At 45.2% G+C, this 22659-nt stretch overlaps 1 protein-coding gene across 1 annotated transcript in view; it reads right to left on the bottom strand.

Annotated features, from left to right (window-relative positions):
• Positions 1-9970, bottom strand: part of INO80C (INO80 complex subunit C) — a 36764-nt gene extending 26794 nt beyond the window's left edge. Inside the window, exon 1 of the mRNA XM_030551494.1 lies at positions 9742-9970. Within this exon, the coding sequence (XP_030407354.1) occupies positions 9742-9864 (123 nt within the window). The 5' untranslated portion in view covers positions 9865-9970. The remainder of the gene's footprint in view (positions 1-9741) is intronic.
• Between the last annotated feature and the right edge of the window lie 12689 nt (positions 9971-22659).

The raw sequence follows: 22659 nt of genomic DNA, 5'->3' as shown, positions 1-22659 counted from the left end.
TCCAAAACTATGTTAACTTCTTCCCATGGTTTCACTTCCTGAAAGAAAGGGAAACTCTGAATAAGTGGTTTCCCCAACCGTTCAGTAGTGTCAGAGGTATGTGATTAGCACCCTGATGGCCCCACAGTTAGTGCCATAAGTAGACAATAATTATCAAGGCAGGAAATCTACAAAATTTATCTAATTTGAAGTTGTCCCACATTTAAAAATTTATCCCTCAGAACTGCAGATATTTTTTAAGTGATGACATTTAAACAAAACTCAAGATTTTTACATAGTTCATGCATCAGGATGGTGTGCATGTGGGAGCTTGGGGAATTCTCTGCATAATATTTTTTCTGTTTGATGAAAACTGCTGAAATATGATGCACATATAAGAGACCAAACAGTCTCCCTCCCCCCCGCCCCAATTAATAGATAGGCATAGATACATAGGATTTGCAATACTGAAAGAAACCAATGATTCAGCTAGTTTGGGATCCAGTCTCTGGCCTATAATGCCTCAGAGGAAGATTTAAAAAGATCCACAAAATGTTTTCCATCGATTGTACAATACTAAGGCAATGGGGAGAAAATTTCTTCCTGAATGCAGCTGACAGTTTATGCCCTGAAGCATGAGGAGAGAAAGCCTTTGTAAAAACGTTCATAGCAATGTAACTACAGATATTTGGTCTTCCTAAAATGATAGACTATGTGGACCTTTCTGCCACTGCTTACTTATCCATTATTCAGAAAAAACTATTTATTTTTATCTTTTCTAAATTTCTGTTTAACAAAATGTTTCCTTTTTATTATGGGACAACAGAAATGGGAGTGACTAACTGGCCTCCAGTATATTATTAGCTTATAATTTTGTCATCGTTTTTTAAAAACTCTGTCCTTTATATTCAGTTTATTATTAGTTTTTCCTTATAATTGTCCAATAATTCTCTATCTCCAGAGAACAAAGAGAGAGCCACTCCTGCAGATAATTCCGCACCTGTAAATATACATGGAATGTAATCACAAAATGAATAGCCCAATTGACAAGTTAAACTACAAAATTAAATTTTCTATTAAATTCTGTACCCAATATTAACATGTTTATATAATGTCTATCACTTTTCTGAAGCAAAAACTGAAATGCTATCCAGTGCAAGCTTGTAACATGTACTGTAGTGTGTTTAGAAGAGCAGTTCAGATGTATAGAGCTACAGTATCTAGATAAATAGTCATGTTATTCCTAATTGAGTCTTGTTACCTTGACCATTTTAAACAGCTAATTTGATTCTAACATGATCATTTTTATGAGCGTCACATCTTAGGTGAGCTATCTTGCTAACCTGTGAAGTGACTGAATCAAATTTTCTATACTGTATCACTGTCATATCTCCTCTTACACTTCTATTTCAAAATCAAATAATCCTAGTACAGTATTATCTCCTTCTGATAGAAAGATCCAATCATTCTCTTTGTCCTTTTCTGAGTCTCTTGTATTTTTGTTATACATCATGAAATGAAGTGCAGCGGTTGCTAGATCCTGCACAGATTTTTAAAAGAAGTTGCATGCCCATTAGCTAAAGTAAATTATTTTAAACCTTATGCTGGGAGAAGGGGAGGAAAAAGACAGTGAAAAATCTGACACCAATTTACTGAGATCCATAGTAAAATCAATACACATGTGTTATGATGTAGAAAGAAGGGTGGGAGCACATCTGTGTTTACTCTGAATCTCAAATCAAATCACACTGGGGGTGGGGGGGTAGCATTTCTCTGGGATTGGCATAGGTTGATTTGGAAATACACATACTTTTGTGATTACAGATACTCTAAATCCTTCAATATGTGACAAACGTCAAGCAAATTCAATTTTTAGACCTCCCAGCAGTAATAGTCTCCCTTTTAAAATTGAGTTTTAAAAATTATTCTTTTATAAAGCTGAATTAAAACATACATATTATTATCTTGGCCAGATGATATTATAAACATTACTGATAAGTGTTTGTTAATTGTGTGTTATAAACATAATCTTCTTTTCACCAAAGATGTGGAGGGATGCTGGTTCTTTAAGAAACTGGACGGATTATACATCAACAAATATCTAAGAACAGTCCTGGTTCTCATTTCTGGACCCCTAGGAAATAAAGCTAATCTTTGGGAGAGCAATAAAATAACTTGCTGGTATTTAATACTCATATTTAATATTTAGCTGTTCGCTGTCTCCTTTGTTGCAACGCCTAACTTTGCAAGGCGTTCCAGGGCCTTGACTTGACTAGAATTTAAAGGTGTGATGATAGAGTATGTTAGCTAGCTCAATCTAACTAATATTGTCTAAAACTCTAGCTAAAACAAGGTAATTTGTGTTAAACTGGTTGAGTTAAAGCTCAGTGAAAGCCTGGGCTTTACTTCAAAAAGTCCTTGAGGCTTTTGGTACTAATGAGGAGATGCATCTCCTCCATACTTCCTTCCTTATGGACAGATGTGAATGTGATTGAATTTGAGAGAAGGAAATTGAATTCCTCATCCCAGCAGCCCATAGCAGTAACTAGCTAACCAATATCCCCAATATCGCCACTACATCCAGCAAGACAGATACTTAAATTGACTTAAGTAGATCTGAGTTAACATCCCATGGGAACACTTCATATCTTCCAAAAGGTATTGCTTCAGGCTGCCTGAAGATTTAGGGCTTGTCTACATTTGAAACAATACAGTGGCACAGCTGCAGCTACGCCATTGTAGCGCTTCAGTGCAGAAACTGCCTGCAATGAGATGGTAGCTAGGTCAGCAGGAGAATTCTTCCATTGACCTAGTGCTATCTACACAGGGACTTAGATCAGCTTAACTATGTAGTTCAGGGGTGGGGATTTTTCACACCCTACTGACACAGCTGGGTTGACCTAGCTTATTAGCATAGACAAGGCCTGACGTAGACATTGGTTCATCAGTTACATTAAATGCACATTTTTAGTTATCTTAGCAACCTTCAGGGCAGAAAATGAACGTTTAGGCTCTGGAGCATAATGATATGACAGGTTTTTTTTAAATCAACAACTACATAATTATTTACACACTCACATGATTGTATTATTTCTGGTTCCCTAATCACTATCATGGCAATGGGTTGTTCAGAAACATGCTTTGTTGTTTTTTATTTTAAATTTCCATCTATAGAGGAGAACTATTATTTTGGCCACAACAAAACTTACAGAAGACAATGTTACACTAATTAGAATAAGTTTGGAAACCTTCACTTTTTTGAGTTCATTTAATTTAAATGAGTGATTAATTTTTAGTTGCCTAGTGGGAACTCATTACAATGCAGCATGCTGTAAGGTAGGGATGGACAAACTACCAGCCCATGGGCCACATTCAGCTTGTGAGACTGTCCTGCCTAGCCCCCGAACTTCTGGCCTGGGAGGCTTGCCCCTGGCCCGGGAGGCTTGCCCCTGGCCCCTCTCCTGCTGTTCCCTCTCGCCCGCAGCCTCAGCTCACTCGCTCTGCTGCCGGCGCAATGCTCTGGGCGGCAGGGCTGTGAGCTTCTGGGGCAGTGCTCTGTGCTGCGTGGTGGCGGCAGCATGGCCCGGCTCCAGTGCCACCAGCCACTGGTGCTCTAGGCAGCACAATAAGGGAGCAGGGAGGGCTGGATAGAGGGCAGTGGAGTTCGGGGTGGTGGTCAGGGGGGTGGGGATGGTGGTGGGGGAAACAGAGGTCCTGGGGGGAAGTCAGGAAGGAAGGGGGGTTGGAAGGGGCGGCAGAGGTCCGGGGACAGTCAGCGAGGGTGTGTGGATGGAGCAGGGGTCCCAGAGGGGCTGTCAGGGAACGGGGGGGTTGGGGCAGGAGTCCTGGAGGGGAGGGCAGATAGGAGGTGGGGGGCCGGGCCATGAACGCCTCCCCTAACCGGCCCTCCATCAAAACCCGATGCAGCCCTCAGGCCAAAAAGTTTGCCTGCCCCTGCTGTAAGGGGTACTCAACCAGAATACGATAGCTATGGTGGCACTCACTACTTCTGTAGTTAAGGATAGTTCAACTTTTCCTCTATAATCTTATTTTTCAGGGAATTAAAGTTAGCTTGAACATGAAATTTTTTAAAACAAAATTACATTAAAATGTATTTGATAGTTTCCTATTTACAGTGAGGGTATTTTTATGACTTTGAGAAAATAGCATTTATTTATTATTATATTTGGTACATGGTTTAGGGTCCAATTCTGTTCCATTGAAGTCAGAGGGAAAGCGGTCACAGTGCAACAGGCACTTGGTACATAATGGTAATTCATATATATATGTATTTGTAAAGGCCCTGATATTGAGGTTTAGAAAATGACTGTCTATCAGATACCTAATTTCATGATCATCTTTGTTCAGTCATGTTTTAACATGAACAATATTTTGTGTTTATCTTGGGGTTTAATCTCTTTCTTTGATTGTTTGAGTGAGACAACCCTGTAGAAAGGGAATTATATTGTCATTTTGACTTGTATATGTTTTAATACTATTGTAGGACTCCTAGAGACTTTTGTTATAGGCACTTGACATATTAACTAAAATAAAGTGTTTATTACATGACTAATTATATAAAAATAAGGAGGTTCCCATTAACTACATTCACTGTTTGAGACACACATTATATCAAGTCATTTATGTAACCAATTCTTAAATGCCATTGAAACATTGGAGAACACTGTTTGCAACATGAAGATTAAAATAAACTATAACAAGACTTACAACAACATGAAAAATAGGAAGAGAAACTACATATGCTGATGCATAGAGAAAAAAGTGCAGGAAAGCTCTGCCATGAAATGTTATGAAGGGTTTTCTATGTATCCAAAGCATAGGACAAACTGTGGTATCATTTTCAAAGCGAAGCATTTATTTAAAACCCACCTTATTGTATGTTACTATGCCTGGAGCAGCCTTGGAACTAATGGTGCACCACAACCCTTCCATATGATGATATTTACTACTTAAATAGCATTTTCCGTCTTCTGTCAATCATGTGCAAATGTCTTCTGACAAACCTACAGATGATGTTTTCCTTATCCCTCAAGTACCTGCACAGTCACATTTTGCCTTTTAGCTTGTTAGCTATGCAAGGCAGGCATTCTGTTCTTTGTTTTCTGATTAGCAAATACATCCTGCAGTACAATGCAGCATATACTTTTGTGTACATCAGACTTAGAAGTCTATCCCCCAGACTTAGGGGCCTAAGTCCCTTTTTTAGGTGCAACTGTGATCCAAAAAACTCCTATTTGGCAGCCACCCAACCCTGCAGGTGACTAAATTCACTCAGCACCTAAGCTTTTTCAGTAAAAGTTCCCTAGTCACCTATGTTTCTGCTTCTGAGCATGTACACTGCTGCCTCACTCTGGATGTCCAGATGCTTATTTCCCAGTTAATCCCCAGCACAACTCCACCTAAATCATGTGCGGGGTCTAATCCACTAGGCATACTCAAAGGCTGCCTAACTCCACACAAGCTGGCCAAGGAAAGAAGGAAGGAAGGCAGCCCTCTCTTATAACCTTTAGCCCAGTGGTTAGCATACTCACTGGAGATGTGGGAGAGCCCAGTTCAAATCCCCTGCTCTACCTGATAAGCAGGAATTTGAACACTGATCTATTGTCTCTCAGGTTAGGGAGACCTCCTCCTATAGGCTGTTTTGTGTGCAGTTAGGCAGGCACCTAAATTGACTAGCTCCAGGAGAGGGTTCCTGGCTGCAGATTGCAAACAGAGCTAGGCACCTACCTGCACTCCACACTTAGGTGCTAAATTCTGTGAAAGTATGTGGCTTAAGATACACCCCTCTAATTAGTATCTCCACTTGGTTGGCTTAGGTTGCTCCATGCCTAGCACACTAGCTTTTGTGGATCTCATTCCAAGGTGCTTATTTGTCCCTAGGCATTGCATGAAGCCCAGACACCTAACTCAGGCTTTGTGAATCCCAGTAATTTTCCAGATGCCTAAAACTTAGGTGTTGCTACACTTAAGTACCTTTATGTATCCAGGCCACTGCGCTTAAAAAAGACACCAGCTGCTCAGAGCACACTAGGGCTCCCATTGGTTCTGATGGAGCTGAAACAACTAGAGCAACAGTGGAAATCCTTTTAGTTAAAAAACCAAACAACAAAAAAAATCCTTTTGTAGACAATCCCTAAACGAATGGTGCTATATCAAACAATAATAAAAGCAATGGTTTTCTATTGATTTCCATCATTACTTCACATGCACATTAATCCTAAATACTGAACTCCAGCAAGATTGAAGTATTTCAGTGGAACAACAGTATGGGAGGAATAATTGTGTAAGACTAATAAAAGTAATGTAATCAAACTGCAATCATGCTCTCCTGTAAATTCATTTTTAATTCTGCATTTGGTAAATACAGGCATTTTTTCCCAAAGGGCTGTGTCTCTTATTGCAGACATGACTGAAGAGCATTATGTGCTGTGGCCTTCCAAAACAAACATGACTCAATACCTTTCACAAACAGTGAACAATATTTTGTTGTTCACATTTGTGAGACATAGATGAATTAAAGGTAAGTTCTCAATATATACACTAGGTTATGGGGTTGGGTAAATATAGTCCAAGTCCAGTAAAGAGCTGCATTGATATGTAGCAAGAAACCTAGTCCTTCTTTCAGGATGCACAAGAGCATATAAATCTACTTTCCCATTAACCAATTATTTAACCAGGCGAAGTTGATAAAAAATTTTATAAACAAAACTTGATTTGCTCTCACTGCTTTCCTTACTCCCTTTTTGGTTTGAAATCTATATTTCAACTATATCAACATTCTTCCCAGTTCAAGCACTGTAGAAGCTACTACTCTAAAACATGCAAAGGGAAAATAAGTCTTGTGGGGCACCACAAAAACAGTTTTTGTTGAACTTCATGGAGACTGACCCACAGATGTAGGAAAAAGTGAAGACTAAGCACTACATGTGAAATACATCTACGGTGACAAGGGCCAAGCACAAGGTCCTATGCATCAATAATTATTTACACAATTCACAAAAGTGTGCTAGGTGCTTTAAAAAGATATAAGGCCGCACTTCCCTACCCTAAGAGTTAGCAATCTAGAGCCCCAACCTTGCAGACTTTTACATAAGTGTGTAATGTGTGTATTATTGACTATAATTTGCTGATTTAAACTAAGGAATGTCAACTATTCTCCTCCATCTGTTTCATAGTGTCTATTTCTATAATATGAAAAAAAAATTCCATATTGAGACATATGACTAGTGATATGCTTCGCATGCAAAGTTTTAAAAAATAAGGTCAAAGAGGTTAACTGGGAAAGTGAAGGGTATGAAGAGTACTAAGCATTCAGACAAAACTTGTTTTAAAACTGGATTGTATAAAAGGTGTAGCTACATATCAGACTGTTGGGACAGATGAATTTAATTCAGTTAAGTTTTTAAGAAGTCCCACAATTACCAGCTAGTCAGCAAGCAACTTATTCATAAAAAGTACAGAAAGATTTACAATGTTTGTGGATAAACTAGTCACTGACTGGTTGAGCTACTTAATCAGAGAGATACTCATGAAGTAGAGTGAGAGCTGGTTGATGACTGGCTGCATTATGATTAGATTAGAGACTGGATTTATTAAGTGTTTCATCTTGTCATAAATCAGTTTATGCATGAATACTTTGGTAGCTGCGTAACTAAAAATTGTAGGAATTTATGGGGTATGGTTAGAAGAAGTTATTGCTGAAGAACATGCCATATGATGTGTTTCTAACTCTCTAAAATATACAGACCACCTTTATTTCAGTTTTAAAAGCCCTGCATCAAGGTGTCTCTTCTTCTGTCTAAGGTACAAAGAATGTGGCATTCTCCACAGCTAGTCAACACCATGTGGGTGTTTGATGGCCAGACAACCAGTAGACTGACAGCAGATTTTCTTCATTCCAGGGGGTTAAGCGTGCTTTTGGCAGAGCCTAAGCTCCTGAGCTCAGTTGTGACTTTTTGGAACAAACCCTGCACCATTGAAGTCAATAGCATACTTTTATATATAGAACTTCATATGCTGTGTAGAGAAATTACTTCATCCACCAGCACAATGCAGCCACCTCAAGGGAGGAATGCAAAAGGTGTTTAGCACAAAATACGACAACCCAATTTAGGGCAGGAAATGAAGGATTCTTTCACTTTACTAGCAGCTGTCTATTGAGACAAAATATATCTCAAACATAAAGATAAGATTGTTTCTTATAAACAAGTTATCAACATATGAAATATACACTTAGTCCTTACCATCCTTGAACATCCAGATTGCTAGCCACAACAGCTCTTGAAAATGTTTGTCAAATGTGATAATGGTTGGCAATAATTTTTAACATTGTTTTAGCTAACAGCCAGTATTACAAATAACAGCAGGCCAAATAACTCTCTACTTATTGATACTACCACAGAAGGGGAAAGGAAGATCTGTAAATGCCATAAGGATGGTGATCTTCAAGTTACAGGGTGAGAGGATTTGCTGGGAATTCAAGAGATATCCCCATTGATCTCACGGCTTTTGTGAAAATAAGCAATCTTATTGTCAGTATTGCTCACTTAGAAGCTGTGATACCACTAGAGCTAATCAAAGAAGTGTGAAAGTAGATACTTTTCTATGAAAAATAAGGACCAACTTTTGTCGTGGAAACTTTTCCTGTTTTTTGACTAGGTCTAGACACTGTTATACCTCCTGAAAAAGGAATAGAAATTATTGAGGATATACACTATATACACACAAAGCCTACAGAGACTCAACTTTTCAATATTCATATGTAAAACTTGTAGGCTACGTTGGCCTTACTCCTCATTTGGTAGGCATAGCTCAAGAGATGCATGATGCTACCCCACTATGTAATAGGCATCTTCACTGCAGTTAACTCCTCTGTGCTAGTTTAACTCAAGTGAGAGCAGCCCACACTGTGAAATAACACTCAAGATGCAAAGAGCAATTGTATTAGCAACTGATGAGTTGTGCTAATTCAACATGTATCCCAACAGGCTACCTTGAGTTAAAAGCACCATCATACTTGAGTTAAGAGATTTGTATGTGGGGGACTCAAGGAAGGGCCAATTATTTGAATTATATTCGGCTGAAAACAAGTCCCTGAGCATAGTACAGGATTCTGGGTTTGCTGCAATCATGCTTAAACTTATCTTCTCCAAAGCAGGGTCTGATTGAAAGTTCTAACATGATTACAACACTTTTCAGTGACCTAGATACATATAAATTGGTTTTAAACATGACTTTATTGCAGCTGTGTGAGGTTACGTCCCTTAAGCTATGACTACAATACAGAGTTAACCGAGGTGATTGGGATCTGGGTAAGCCTAGCTCAGGTGTGAGCACTTCCATTGCAAAGCCCTATTTGCATTAATTACTGTGTCCCCCATTTCTGCACTCACCCATGTATACTGGGGAATAGGTCCCTTGATTTTTTTGTGCTGAGATGCTCTAGGACTGTATGACACTAGGTCTCAAAGTGCTTTACAAAGGAGGTCAGTGTCATTATCCCCAATTCACAAATGGGGAAAAGCTGCCACGCTTACCCCAGAGGCTGGTGGCAGAGGCAGGAATAGAACTAGCTCTAGAGTCCTGATCCAGTGCTCTGCCCGCGAGACCACGCAGCCTGATGGAGCTGAAGGGCACCAGTGGGCTGGGAGACGGGTCAGCACACTGGGAGAGGCAGGCTGGGGAATGGGGTATGGCCCCCGCACATGCGCACTCCCCCCTCCCCAGCACATGCGCACTCACTGCTAACTGGGGGCCGCTCGGCGCCGCTGGCAGCTTCTTCTTCTTGCTGGGGCCGCTGCCGTTGCCCGGGCTCGCCGGACGCTTCTTGCTGCGGGCCGCTGCCCCTGGCACCAGACTGGCCATCCCCGCGCCTCCACTAGGCCGGCTTCAGCTTCCCGCGCCCCCGACGCGCGCATGCGCAGTGCGGCCGCCGGGCTGCGGGCCGGTTTCGCTCCCCGGCGGCTTTGCTGCCGGCGGCTCCAGAGCCCGGTTTAGCCGCTGCGCATGCGCGGCTTCCTCCTGCGCTTTCCGCGGTCCCTGGGGGCTGGGCAGGCGCAGCAGCGCGTGCGGGTGGAATGTTGGGAGCCTCCTGGCTTCACGTCCCAGGGTCCGCGGGGCGCCCGGCTTTTCATTGTAGAGGCGATGTGGGACTAGCCTGTGATGGGGACGGGACCAGAGGTCTGGGGGAGGAAATGCAAGGCCCTGGGAGCACTTTGACACGCACCTGGTGGTCTCTGGGCAGGTCTACACTTAACATGCTGCTAAAGCACTCCGCTGCACTGGGGATAGGTTGGTATAACTGTCTCAATCAGGGTGTGGATTTTTAACATTATACTGATATAAATTTAGACCTGGCCTTGGTATTTCACTCCTAGTCCAGGAGGACTGTTTTTAGGGGTAGCAGGTATCCACAAAATATGCCCAGTCCTGTGTTCACCTAGCAGAAGCAAATACTAAATGGGTGTATCATGGGCCAGATTCTATACAAACAGCTGCATAACCTTGTATAATCGGTGGAATTGCCCTGGAAGTAAAGGAAAATAAAATCTGGCTCCAACTGTGATTTAAAACCTTATCTGCAGAGGAGTTGTAGCTGTATTGGTCCCAGGGTATTGGAGAGACAAGATGGGTGAGGGAGAGCCGGCTCCAGGCCCCAGTGCGTCAAGCGCATGCTTGGGGCGGCATGCCACGGGGGGTGCTCTGCCGGTCAGGGCCGACTTTAGGAAGTGCAGGGCCCAATTTTTGGCGGAGCCCTGGCAGGGATGACTTTAAAAAAAAAGTGAAAAAAAAAAAGCTTTTCATTTCTTTCATGTATTTACTTTCCATAACTATATGAATAATAAAATTATATATTATATACATTGCATCATATATGCTGTTGATTGGCTATTAATGACTGCCATTTCACATGTGTGGGTCCCCGCCACTCCTTGGGGATGTGCACATGTGTTGGTCCCAGCTGCTCCCTGCCTCCCTCATTGAAGCAGGTGTGCAGGGTTATTGCCCTGGAAACTGCAGGGCAGCAGTGGACATGGGGCTGGCTGGAGGTAGGGTCTGGCTGCAGGCAGGGCAAGGGGTGTGGGGCGGGCTGGCTTCAGGCAGGGCCGCAGGGGGGGTGCAGCAGGGGTTTGCAGGCCTGGAGACAGCGGAGTGTGGAACTGGCTGGCTTCAGGCAGTGGGCTGCAGCAGGGGTTGACTGGAGACAGGGCAGAGGGTGTGGGCTGGGCAGGGTGTGCAGGGCTGGTGCGGGCAGCAGTGTGTGTGGGGTTGGCTGGCTTTGGGCAGGGCTGCAGGGGTGTGTGGCAGGGTTGGCTGGAGACAGGACAGGGGGTTTGGCAGGGGCTGGCTGCAGGCAGGGGGGGCCAGACTGGTGTGGGCAGGTCAGGGGGTGCAGCAGAGGCAGCTGGAACCCCCGCCTTTTAAGTAGCCCCCAAATCCCCTTCTACCCCACCCCGGACCTTTTAAATAGCCGCGGGAGTGCTGGGGAATGCATGGGGGAGGCGGGGATCCGGCGGCTATTTAAAGGACCGGGGTGGCAAAGGCAGCTGGAGCCCCGGGCCCTTTAAATAGCCCCCGGAGCCCCTCACTGCCCCAGGGCTCTGGGGGCTATTTAAAGGGCCCGGGGCTCCAGCCGGGGTCACGGGGCTTGCCACGCTCTGGCCGGAGCTCCAGCCGGGGTCGCGGGGCTTGCCGCGCTCCAGCCAGAGCCGCCGGGATTGCCGCATTCTGGCTGGAGCGTGGCAAGCCCCGCCGCCCTGCTCTCCCTGGCTGGAGCCCCGGCCGGAGCGCAGCAAGCCCTGCTGCCCCGCTCTCCCCGGCTGGAGCCCCGGCCGGAGCGCGGCAAGCCCCGCTCTCCCCGGCTGGAGCCCCGGCTGGAGCTTGGCAAGCCCCGCCGCCCCAGCTGGAGCTCTAGCTGGGAGAGTGGGGCCGCGCCGTGCTCCCGCCGGCCCTTCGCTCAAAGGAGCGGGACCATGGAAGACCCCGGAGCAGACCGCAGCTGGGACCCGGGTAAGTTTAAAAAAAAAATTAAAAAGGTGCCTAAGGCGCGGGGCCCTCTTAGGTGCGGGGCCCGATTCCCCGGAATCGGTCGAATCGGCCTAAAGCCGGCCCTGCTGCCGGTTGCCCGGAGGGTGGCAGGCGGCTCTGGTGGACCTCCCGCAGGTGTCCCTGCGGAGGGTCCACTGGTCCCACTGCTCCAGTGGAGCATCCGCAGACACGCCTGCAGGAGGTCCACCAGAGCTGCGGGACCAGCAGACCCTCCGCAGGGACGCCTGCGGGAGGTCCATCGGAGCCGCGGGACCGGCGAGCAGCAGAGCGCCCCCCGCGGCATGCCGCCCCGGCGAAATGGCTAGAGCTGGCCTGGGTGAGGTAATATTCATTGGACCAACTTCTGTTGGTGGAAGAGACAAGCTTTCTCCTCTTCAGCTCATATATGGGTAAGCTAGGAAGCTTTCTCTTTCATCACAGAAGTTGGCCCATTAGCAGATAATACCTCATCACCCACCTTGTCTCATTTAAAAACCCTGGATGAATTTCTAGTTAATCTAGTATGAAATGGCTGTACAGGAAATGTGTTCCTTGTCAAAACTTTAAATGAAAAGAGCAATAAGATTAGGTTAAAAATCTTTTGTTTGCAAACCTGAGGAAGCAGAATAGTCTAGTCAGGACTTAATTTGAGCAAAGTCATGCTGTTTTGGCTACCAGGTACTGCCATCTTCTTTTCCACAATTTCTCTCTTTTAAGTGAAAGCCTTCTGTTATGATTGTAAAGAAAGCTTTCAAAATCTGATCCAGGTATAACTGATGCAGCAAAATCTATCTTCGTTTCCAGGGACACTGAAACAAGCTCTAGAATGTTTGAGTTGCCCCATTCAGCACAATAGGTGGTTAATTAAGGGCTTGTCTAGAGTATTAATTTGCATATCAGTGCAATAACACCAATGTAAATTTACCTAACCTTGACAAGACCTCGGGTGGCCCCCCAATGATGATTTAATTTGAGAGGCTGGGTGGTTTTGTGATTAAGAGCACTCTACACTGACAAAGGGCTTATCTACATTGGCAATTTACAGCACTGTGTGAAAAAACACCCCCGAGCGCAGCAAGTTTCAGCGCTGTAAAGCACCAGTGTAGACAGTGCACCAGTGCTGGGAGCCATGCCTCTCATGGAGGTGGTCAGCTCTCCCAGTGCTGCGACCACACAAGCCACATTAAAGTGTTGTCGCTCTACATTCATGGGACTACATTCATGGGACTTTGTGAAGAGCTCGCCCCAGCCCTGCAGTGCAAAGACATGAGAATGAGAGCCGCCCTATTGCTGGAGAAGCATGTCCAGACTGCTACTGGTCAGTCGCTAACCAGTTCAGAGTGGGAAAGTCGACCATTTGAGTCGTGTTGATGGAAGTGTGCAGGACCATTAATTGCATCCTGCCCCGAAAGACTGTGGCTCTGGGCAACGTGCGTGACATTGTGGATTGCTTTGCACAAATGAGCTTCCCTAACTGTGGAGGGCCGATAGATGGGATGCACATTCCAATTCTGGCACCAGACCACCTAGCCCCCGAGTACATTAATCGCAAGGGGTATTTCTCAATGGTTCTCCAGGTGCTTGTGGATAACCGTGGGCATTTCACAGACATTAACGTGGGCTGGTCTGCAAAGGTGCATGACGCATGCATCTTTTGGAACACTGCATGTTCAAGAAGCTGCAAGCAGGGAATTTCTTCCTGGACCAGAAGATCACTGTAGGGGAAGTCAAAATGCCCATTGTGATCCTCGGAGACCCCGCCTACCCCTTAATGCCGTGGCTTATGAAGCCATACACGGGGCAACTTTACAACAGCATGGTGCTCTTCAACAACAGGCTGAGCAAGTACAGCTGTTGTGCTGCCTATAACAAAGAGGGAGGCTGTGCTCCCAAGGTCATCTCTGTGAAGTTTAAATGCAACATTTTATAGAAGCAGTATTGTTTGCAACACAGACAACACTGATTCAGTGCTTTAAAACACAGCCAGTACTCTCATATCTGTCACTAACTGGCTGACCCCAGGCAAGCACACGAGCCACAAGATGCCCACAATGGTGAGTAGCTGCAGGGGCAGGGTAAATCACTCTTCCCTGACCCTGCTGTACACTGGGCACGTGGCTCTTGGGGAGAGCCAGCACCGTAGTAGGGTCCTGATAATCATTCCTGTCCCCACACTTCCCACAGGATGTGATCATTATGGAAGATCTCTCGCTGCTGAGGGTGAGCAGGGAATCAAGGCAGGGTCTTCTCCAAGCCTATGGCTTCCTCCTTGGCCCCTATGTGGCTTGCCTGTGTGCAGAAATGGTCCGTTCCCCCTCTTCCTCCCGTGACAGCATAGTGGTGCAGGAAAGTTACCGTTAATCAGGCAAGAAACAAAGCGGCTCTGCCGAGGAAACTGCGGCAGCAGACTGCCCAGTATCTCCATGAGCATTTTCTGGAGATCTCTGAGGGAGATTCCCATGAAGTGAGGGAGTCTATCAACAGCCTGTTCTGCCGCTCAGACTAGGGGTGTGGTGAGAGACAAGCCTGCTTTCTGCAACCTTCCTGCCCCCCACAACTCGCCTCAGCAATTCCCCAAATCAGATCCACTTACCAGGGGTCTCCTCTCCTGTTTGAGCTTCACCAAGATCCGACTGCTGTGACTGGGTAGGCTCTTCTGGACTAGAAAAGAGCTCCTGGCTGCATGCATCTCTGGCCTCCGAGTCATCCTCTGCCTCTGGGTCCCCCTCTACATCCTCATCCAAGATCTCCTCCTCTTGGCTCAGCCCACTCTCAACTGGCACATGAGACAATGAAATATCCACAGGGGCCTTTGCAGTGGAGGTGGGGTCGCCACCGAGTGTTGTGTCCAGCTCTTTGTAGAACCGGTAGCTCGTGGGCACAGCGGTGGTTTGCCTCCCACACCTTGGGATAGGGGTTCCGCAGCTCCTTCATTTTTTCTCTATAATGCAATGTGTCCCAGTCATGGCCCCTTTCTGTCATGCACCATGAAATCTGTCCATAGGTGTCATAATTCCTATGGCTGGGGCACAGCTGGGACTGCACAGCCTCCTCTCCCCAAATGCTAATGAGGTCCAGCAGCTCAGTATTGCTCCAAGCGGAAGGTCGCCTGGTGTGTGGAGCAGGCATGGCCACCTGGAAAGGTGCACTGAGACCACTGCACGCATCACCAAGCCAACAGGAAGGGGACTTTCAAATCTGCAAAGGCATGTACAGGGTGGGGATGACAGTTGGTCACCTGAGGGCAGGGCAGTAGAGTTGAAATCAATGACCGGAGAGGTGAGAACAGGCATTGTGAGACACCTCCCGGAGGCCAATAGCAGTGCTGTAATCGCCACCGTGTCTGCACTGGTACCGCAGCACTGTAGCCCTGGTGCAGAAAGCTGTATGCCTCTCATTGGGGTGGGTTTTTTAGAGCACTACAACTGCGCAGTTTCTGTGCACTTAGTGGCTTGGCAGTGTGTACACCTTGGGAGTTACAGCGCAGAAAGCTGCTTTACTGTGCAGAAACTTGCTAGTGCAGACAACGCCTTAGACACTAAAAGTACCTACATTCAAATTCTAGCTCTGCCATGAAGAATAGGAGTGCTGCTTCTCTCTCCCATTTTTTTCTTCTGAAAAAAAAAATGGGAGAGTTTAGAGTAAAAGGCAGGGTGAGAGAAAACAATATTTATCTCTGTCACCCCTTCACTGTACACTGCTATGTACAAACTCTCCCCATCCAATCTGGCTTTATCCTATCATCTCTCCTTGTTGTCTCATTCTCACCCTCATTCACTAGTCAATTCAATTCCTTTTCTCCGTTACTCAATCCTGCCATTCAACCCAACCCTCTCCCAGCTCAGAAATTCTTCAGGCCCTCTCAGCTCAAACCAACCCCCACTGGCTCAGAAATCCCTTCTCACACTCATTCTTCCTGCATGCTGAGGCTTCCCCCCAGGGTTGGCTCACAACATTTTGGCACCTGAGGCGGGGAGCCCAAATGACACCCCTATGCCCCATTGCTTGGGCCAAAACTTTGAAAGGTCTCAATTCTACCTTCTTCCTGTTCTGCTCCTCTCACGGTACTGCTCTGCTACCTGCTCCAATAAAGGAAAACTAACAACTTAAAATGGCTTGTTCAAAAAATTTAAGTAACACTTAACTTTCAAATGCCTGAACAGCAAATGTAACTTTTCTTGTCTGCATCATAAACTCTGGCATTTTTATCTGTTTGAATAATCAAAGTGGTGCTTTCTGTGTCTTCTTGATTGCAAAGATTTGAACTGCTTCCTGAAGGTCCACAATCTGGGGCAGCTCATGCTCTGCTGAGATGGTTGCAAGGCCGACCAGCCTTTCCTGTGTCATTGTGGAGCGTAGATGTGTTTTTATTAACTTAATCTTGGAGAAGCTGTGTTCTCGACTGGAAACTGTTACAGGAAGTGTTAGAAGTATGCACAGAGCAACAAAAGCATTTGGAAAGAGGGTGGTCATCTTATTTGTGCACATATATTCCAGAACAGCCTTTGGAGTTGATCCTGCTGAAATGTATCTTGAAAGGGCTTTCAGTTCATCACCTAAATCAGTGGTTCTCAAACTAGGGCTGCCGCTTGTTCAGGGAAAACCCCCTGTGGGCTGGGCCGGTTTGATTACCTGCTGTGTCCGCAGGTTTGGCCGATCGTGGCTCCCACTGGCGGCGGTTTGCCGCTCCAGGCCAATGGGGGCTGCAGGAAGAGCGGCTAGTATGTTCTCCAGCCCATGCCGCTTCCTACAGCCCCCCATTGGCCTAGAGCGGCAAACCGCAGATCTGTGTCTCCACTCCTCTGTTCTTTCTTCCCATGTTGGCACCATTATTGTAGCCCTGACCTCTCATTGTCAGCTATCGCAATTCCTATATCTTCCAGCTTTTTAAGAAGCATATTTGTCATACCAACCATCAATGTCAATAAATTCTAGAAAATGCTCTCTGACAGTCACCATTGCAGGGACATTTTCACTAGGTTCTGTTTTTGTTACGAAACGCACTATTAAAGTCATTTGTTCCGTACAGCTGATGTCAGGTATGCAGTCCAGAATAACAGGGTAATATCTTGATGACTTCAGATCTGCCACAATCTTCTGTTTGACTTTTGTTACCAATAACTGTATGATCTCATTTTGATTTGTTTTTCCAAAGTAGTGGTAGATGCTTCTGGAGTACAGCATCAAACTCAGCCATCAGCTCCACAATTTTAAGGAAGTTTCCATTGTTTGGCACATACAACTGATCTGAAGTGCCACGCAGCGCTAGGTTTTGGGTAGCAGCATTCTCACAATGGCAATGAGCCTTTTCAGAACATTTTGCCAATAAAGAGACTCTGATGCAATATTATCTTGATGCTGATCAGCTATAGTGGCCTTTAACTTTAGTCTCATCTCAAGCTCTTTCCACCTATGGAATGCTTGCTGGTGATTTGCTGCCTTCTCATGGCGTGCCAGATTTCTAGCCAGATTTTTCTAGTCTTTTGTTTCTGTAGAACCCAATGTGGCTGGAACATTAGACTGGAAGAGTTTGCAACAAAAACAGTAGGCAGCATTCTGGGTTTTTGAGTACATAAGCCATGGCCTCTCCACTTTGTCACTATTGGAGATTTCACACCAGTAACGTGTTGGATGAAAACTTCTATTTTCATTGTCTTTGGGGAACATCAAGTGTTTCACTTGCCATGGCTTGTGCAGTACAAGGAAGTCCCTCAGGCTACAGCTCAAGTGGGTCCACAGTCCTGGATCATCTAGACTTAAGGAACTAAACTCAGCAGCAGCTGTTTCTTGTGCCTCCACCACACTCTTCGCTGATCTACACTTTTCCTCAGGAATGTGCATGGTTACCATCCATTTGAGAAGGAGATATGGATGCTGCATTAGCCACCAGGTCATCTGCACTCTGACTAACTGGAAGATCAGGCATCTCCTCACCACACACATCCTCACTGGGGCTGCAAGGCTCACCATGAACATTTGTGTCTATTTATCTCAGGAGAGCTCCTTGCTGCTTAGATAGAAAAGCTTCCTTGGCTTTCTTTCTTTTTTTGAATGCTGCCCCAGAGGGGCATTTTCTTCTTTCACTCATGACTGCTGTTCTGTGCCAGCTATAGTGGCTCCCAATTGAAGGGGACAAATAAGCAAGGCAGTAGCAGGGCTTATGTCATGGTACAATTCCCCACTCTGAACCTTAGCGTCCAAAAGATGGGGCACCAGCATGAATTCCTCTAAGCTCAATTACCAGCTTCGAACCTGTAGCGCTGCCACCAACCAGGAATTCCAGTGCCTGGTACACTCTGGTCCCCCCAAAACCTTGCCCGGGGACCCCCAAGACCCAGACCCTCTGGATCTCAACACAAGGAAAGTAAACCCTTTCCCCCATCATTGCCTCTCCCAGGCTTCCCCTCCCTGGGTTACCCTGGAAGATCACTGTGTGATTCAAACTCCTTGAATCACAAAACAGAGAGGACAATTCACCTTCCTCCCTCCTTCTCTTTCCCCCTCCCGGACTCTTCCTGAGACAAAGTAATCCTGGCACAGAGAGAAATCAGCCTCTCTCTCCCTTCCCTCCTTTCTCCCCACCAATTCCCTGGTGAATCCAGACCCAGTCCCCTGGGGTCTCACCAGAATAAAAAAACAATTAGGTTCTTAAACAAGAAAAGCTTTTAATTAAAGAAGGAAAAACAGTAAAAATTATCTTTGTAAATTTAAAAAAATGGAATAGGTACAGGGTCTTTCAGCTATAGACACTGGGAATACCCTCCCAGCCTAAGTATACAAGTACAAATTAAAATCTTTTCAGCAAAATACCAATTTGAACTCCTTTCAGCCAAATACACATTTGAACTTCTTCCAACCAAATACACATTTGCAAATAAAGAAAACAACCATAAGCCTAACTCGCTTTATCTACCTAGTACTCACTAGTCTGAATCTATAAGAACCTGTATTGGAGAGATTGGAGAGAAACCTGGTTGCACGTCTGGTCCCTCTGAGCCCTCAGAGTGAACAACAACCAAAACTAACAGCACAGCACAAAACTTCCCTTCCTCAAGATTTGAAAGTATCCTGTCCTCTGATTGGTCCTCTGGTCAGGTGACAGCAGGCTTACTGAACTTGTTAACCCTTTACAGTCAAAGAGATATAAAGTACTACTGTGCTATTAATTTTTCTTATCTGTTTATGACAGGTACATAAGAGGCTCCTCCTCCTCTCTCTCCCTGCAGCTCCTGCTCCTTTTTGTTATTCCCTCTCACCTTTTTTCCTGCCTGCCTGTTACGTCTCTTGTGCCCTCCTTCCTCCAGCACAGCACTCCACCATCTCTGTGCATCTAGAGCAGAGAGAATACACATGCACCAGCAGCAGACACAATTTTCTACACTCTGGGTTCTCAGTTCACCTTATGGTAAGGCCAGTCCTGCTTCCCCCTTGCTACTTAACCTCTCCAAAGCTCAGAACCACCTCTCTACATACAGATAGCTATGAACCCTCTTGCACCCAGCACTCTGCGGCTTTGTCTACACAACCAAGTTTTGTTCAGAAAACTTATGTCAACACCCAAAAGTTGACAAAACAAAAATCGCCAAAGGGTGTTCACACTTGCTCCCTCTGTCAACAGATCATGTCCACAATGTGGGCACCATCATGGACAGTGTGAACATGCACTGTGGGTATGTATCCCACAGTGCAGTGTTGTGGGAAGACAGAGTTGATCGCTGTGCATCATGGCAGGATTCCCTTTGAGTTCTCCCACAGCCTCCTCAACTGCCAGGAGCGGCATCATGAGTAGCTCCCCGTGCTGAGGAATGTCAAAGCAGTGCAGCAGTCTGCTTGCCGCTGTGTTCCTAGTGCAGGACAGAACAGGAGCATTCTAATTATTTACTCTTTGTTCCCCAAACGGAGCAGCACATTCAGCTGTCAGACACCTTGTGGAGCTTTGAAAGGGGAGGGGCACATGCCTGTAGGACAGCAGAGATCAAAACACTGAGCAGAGCACTCAGGGCAGGCATTGTGGGATACTGGTAGAAGCCAGTTTTGTGGACAAAACAAACAGCTGTGTCTATGCTGGCTCTTTGTCAACAATAAAGGGAAGGGAAAAGAAAAAAGTCTCTCATAGGGGTGGACGTTTTTTGTTGCCAAAACCGGGCGTTTTTCCAACAAAAGTCACATTGCAGTGTGTATGCCCCTCACTGCTTTGTTGCCAAAGGGCAGTTTTTGGCAACAAAACTTGGTAGTGAAGACAAAGCGTCGGGCTCAGAATACACAAATTAAACAGGCTCAGATAACCAATTTCCAGGCTCAAAACTCTTTCTCCTCCTACCTGTTTCCCACTACCGCCAGGCTTGGAGGTGCTTCTTATGTACTTCTTGCTAGATGGAAAGCAGTGTAAGAGGAAGCATGTGCATCTGATCTGAAATAAACCCACAGAAGCCTGTAGTCCCTGCTGTGTACATTCTCCACATGTATGCTACATGAACTCTGGGGGCTGAAGGTTACAAGAAGCATGTGCAGACAATCCTATGTGCAACCTCTCTGTGGAGCAGAACAGAAATAGCCCCACATAATTTTGTTTTCCCTGTGCTGTAGCATCTCCCTCTGCTGCCAGCAATCTGCATGTTACAGGGCAGAAATCCTTGTAGACATGAGTACTGCAACCTCCAATGACTGGATCACCTCCAGGACTCCTTCAGTGGCATTAGGTGGTATGCATCCTCTCATAGATCAAGCCACACTACACAGCTGAGACATTAAAAGTGAAGCTTAGTTCCATTAACTCCTAATACCTGCTACTCCCAGGAGGAGGAAGTCTTCTGTTGGCTCTTTATTGGTGCCTCAGCTGTTTTGGCAGTAGCAGATCACCTCTATCTAGTAGATGATAATTTGTTTATGAACTGGCATTTAACATTCACACAACATTCTTCCTGATGGCCAGTGTTGCCAGCTTCAGTGGTGCCTCTGAGCAGTTGATTGGTTTTGGTATTGATTACTGAATTAAGTCTAATTGATAAACCAGGTGTAATGTGATAAACTGATGTAATGTGACTACAAGGGAATTTCCACCTGTTAAAATTGATTTTTTTTAATGGTTTTAGTTAAATTGGTACAATTTTTGTGCTTAGACAAGGCCTTAGTTACACACTTTTAACATATTTATTGGTGTTACATCTTTACAAATTTGCCACAAAAGATGAAAGAGCAGCTTTGTGGTTAAGGTCCTGGACTGTATTCAGGAGATCTAGTTCTGTTTCTGGCTTTATAACTGTGATGATTTGGGGAACCTGACTGTACAACATATGAACTCTGATTGTTACTATGAAACTTGCCATTTCATAGAATGCTTCCAGGTCTGTGTATCCTACCGCTTCTGGCAAGTCATATTCCTGCAGACCAAGGACAGTGGTGGGGTTTTAGAACACAGTGGCCACTTGTTCAATTTTCAGGTGGAAATACCAGAATGACAATGGGTTGGCTGGAGCCTGGAGAAGATACTTCCCTCAACTTGTCTGCTGGAAGGAGGGAAGAGAAAAGTGTGGAAAATTCCCAAACTAGGCAGACAAACTAGGAGTTAACAAAAGACTTATGATGGAACACAGAGAGCTATGCACAAAGTTTTGGGCAGGAGCAGGGATGGACCAGCTAAGCTCAGAGAAGGCTCCATGTTTTAGAACACAATCCATGCACTTCAGCAGAAGGTCGTTGGATGGCCCCAGAGGACCCTCACCCCAACTCAAAGAATGTTCTAAAGTGAAGAAACTGAGGCAGGGAAGTGCATATAGGGTTTATTATTTTATATAGATTGTGTGTTTCTTGTGTGATTAAGTTAAGAGCAGCAGTGCTAGAATCCTGTGCAAAGTGTCTGTGCATTCCATATATTACAACTACCATGTGCCCCAGAGGTAAACTCTGGGCCCAGAATACTCACTTGGCTGGAGTTCTGGCAAAGGGAGTGTTTAAACTCTGGGGAGAGTCACCACTAGTTCTAGGGGCTGGGCAGTGAGCTGCATGGTTGCAACTCTGTATGGGGTGCTAGACAAAGAATCTGCACCCCAAGAGTGTGCCTAAAGACCCCAAGGTAGGGATAGTGTATGGACTCTGTTCAGACTCTGGAGGTTAAACACAATAGATCCAGCAGCTGGATTCCCTCACAGCAGTCTGGTGACTGGCCAAGAGGGGGTGCTTGATTGGGAGCTGTGAATATAACCTCAACATCTTTCTGCCTTTGTTTCCATATCTTTTAAATGGGGATAACATTTCCCTATCTAATAGAGGTTTTGTTGGACTAATTCACTAGCTGACATGTTCAGAATTTAAAGTGATGAATACCATAGGAAAGCCTATAAAAGAAATCATAATTATATGTAGTTATTTCACATCTACAATTTACTGGAGCTGGCATCAGAGGACTAATTTTCATTAATTTGTCAATCTCTGATACCATGCTGAAGTAGGATGTACTGTTGCGTTTTTTAATGGGATGGTGCAAGATATAAAATGCTAAAACATTCTTTTTTAAAAAAATGTGTATATGATTAGACTACAATATTCAACACATTTTTATATGGGCTCTGCAAAAGGAGAAAAGATTGAAGTTCTTACTTTAACAGCACTATCAGCTAAAAAGCATTGGATTCC

This window comes from Gopherus evgoodei, chromosome 2 (assembly GCF_007399415.2).
Source record: "Gopherus evgoodei ecotype Sinaloan lineage chromosome 2, rGopEvg1_v1.p, whole genome shotgun sequence".
In the NCBI taxonomy this organism is placed as follows: Eukaryota; Metazoa; Chordata; order Testudines; family Testudinidae; genus Gopherus; species Gopherus evgoodei.
The sequence above is the reverse complement of the archived record's forward strand: the minus strand, read 5'-3'. Positions and strand labels throughout refer to the sequence as shown.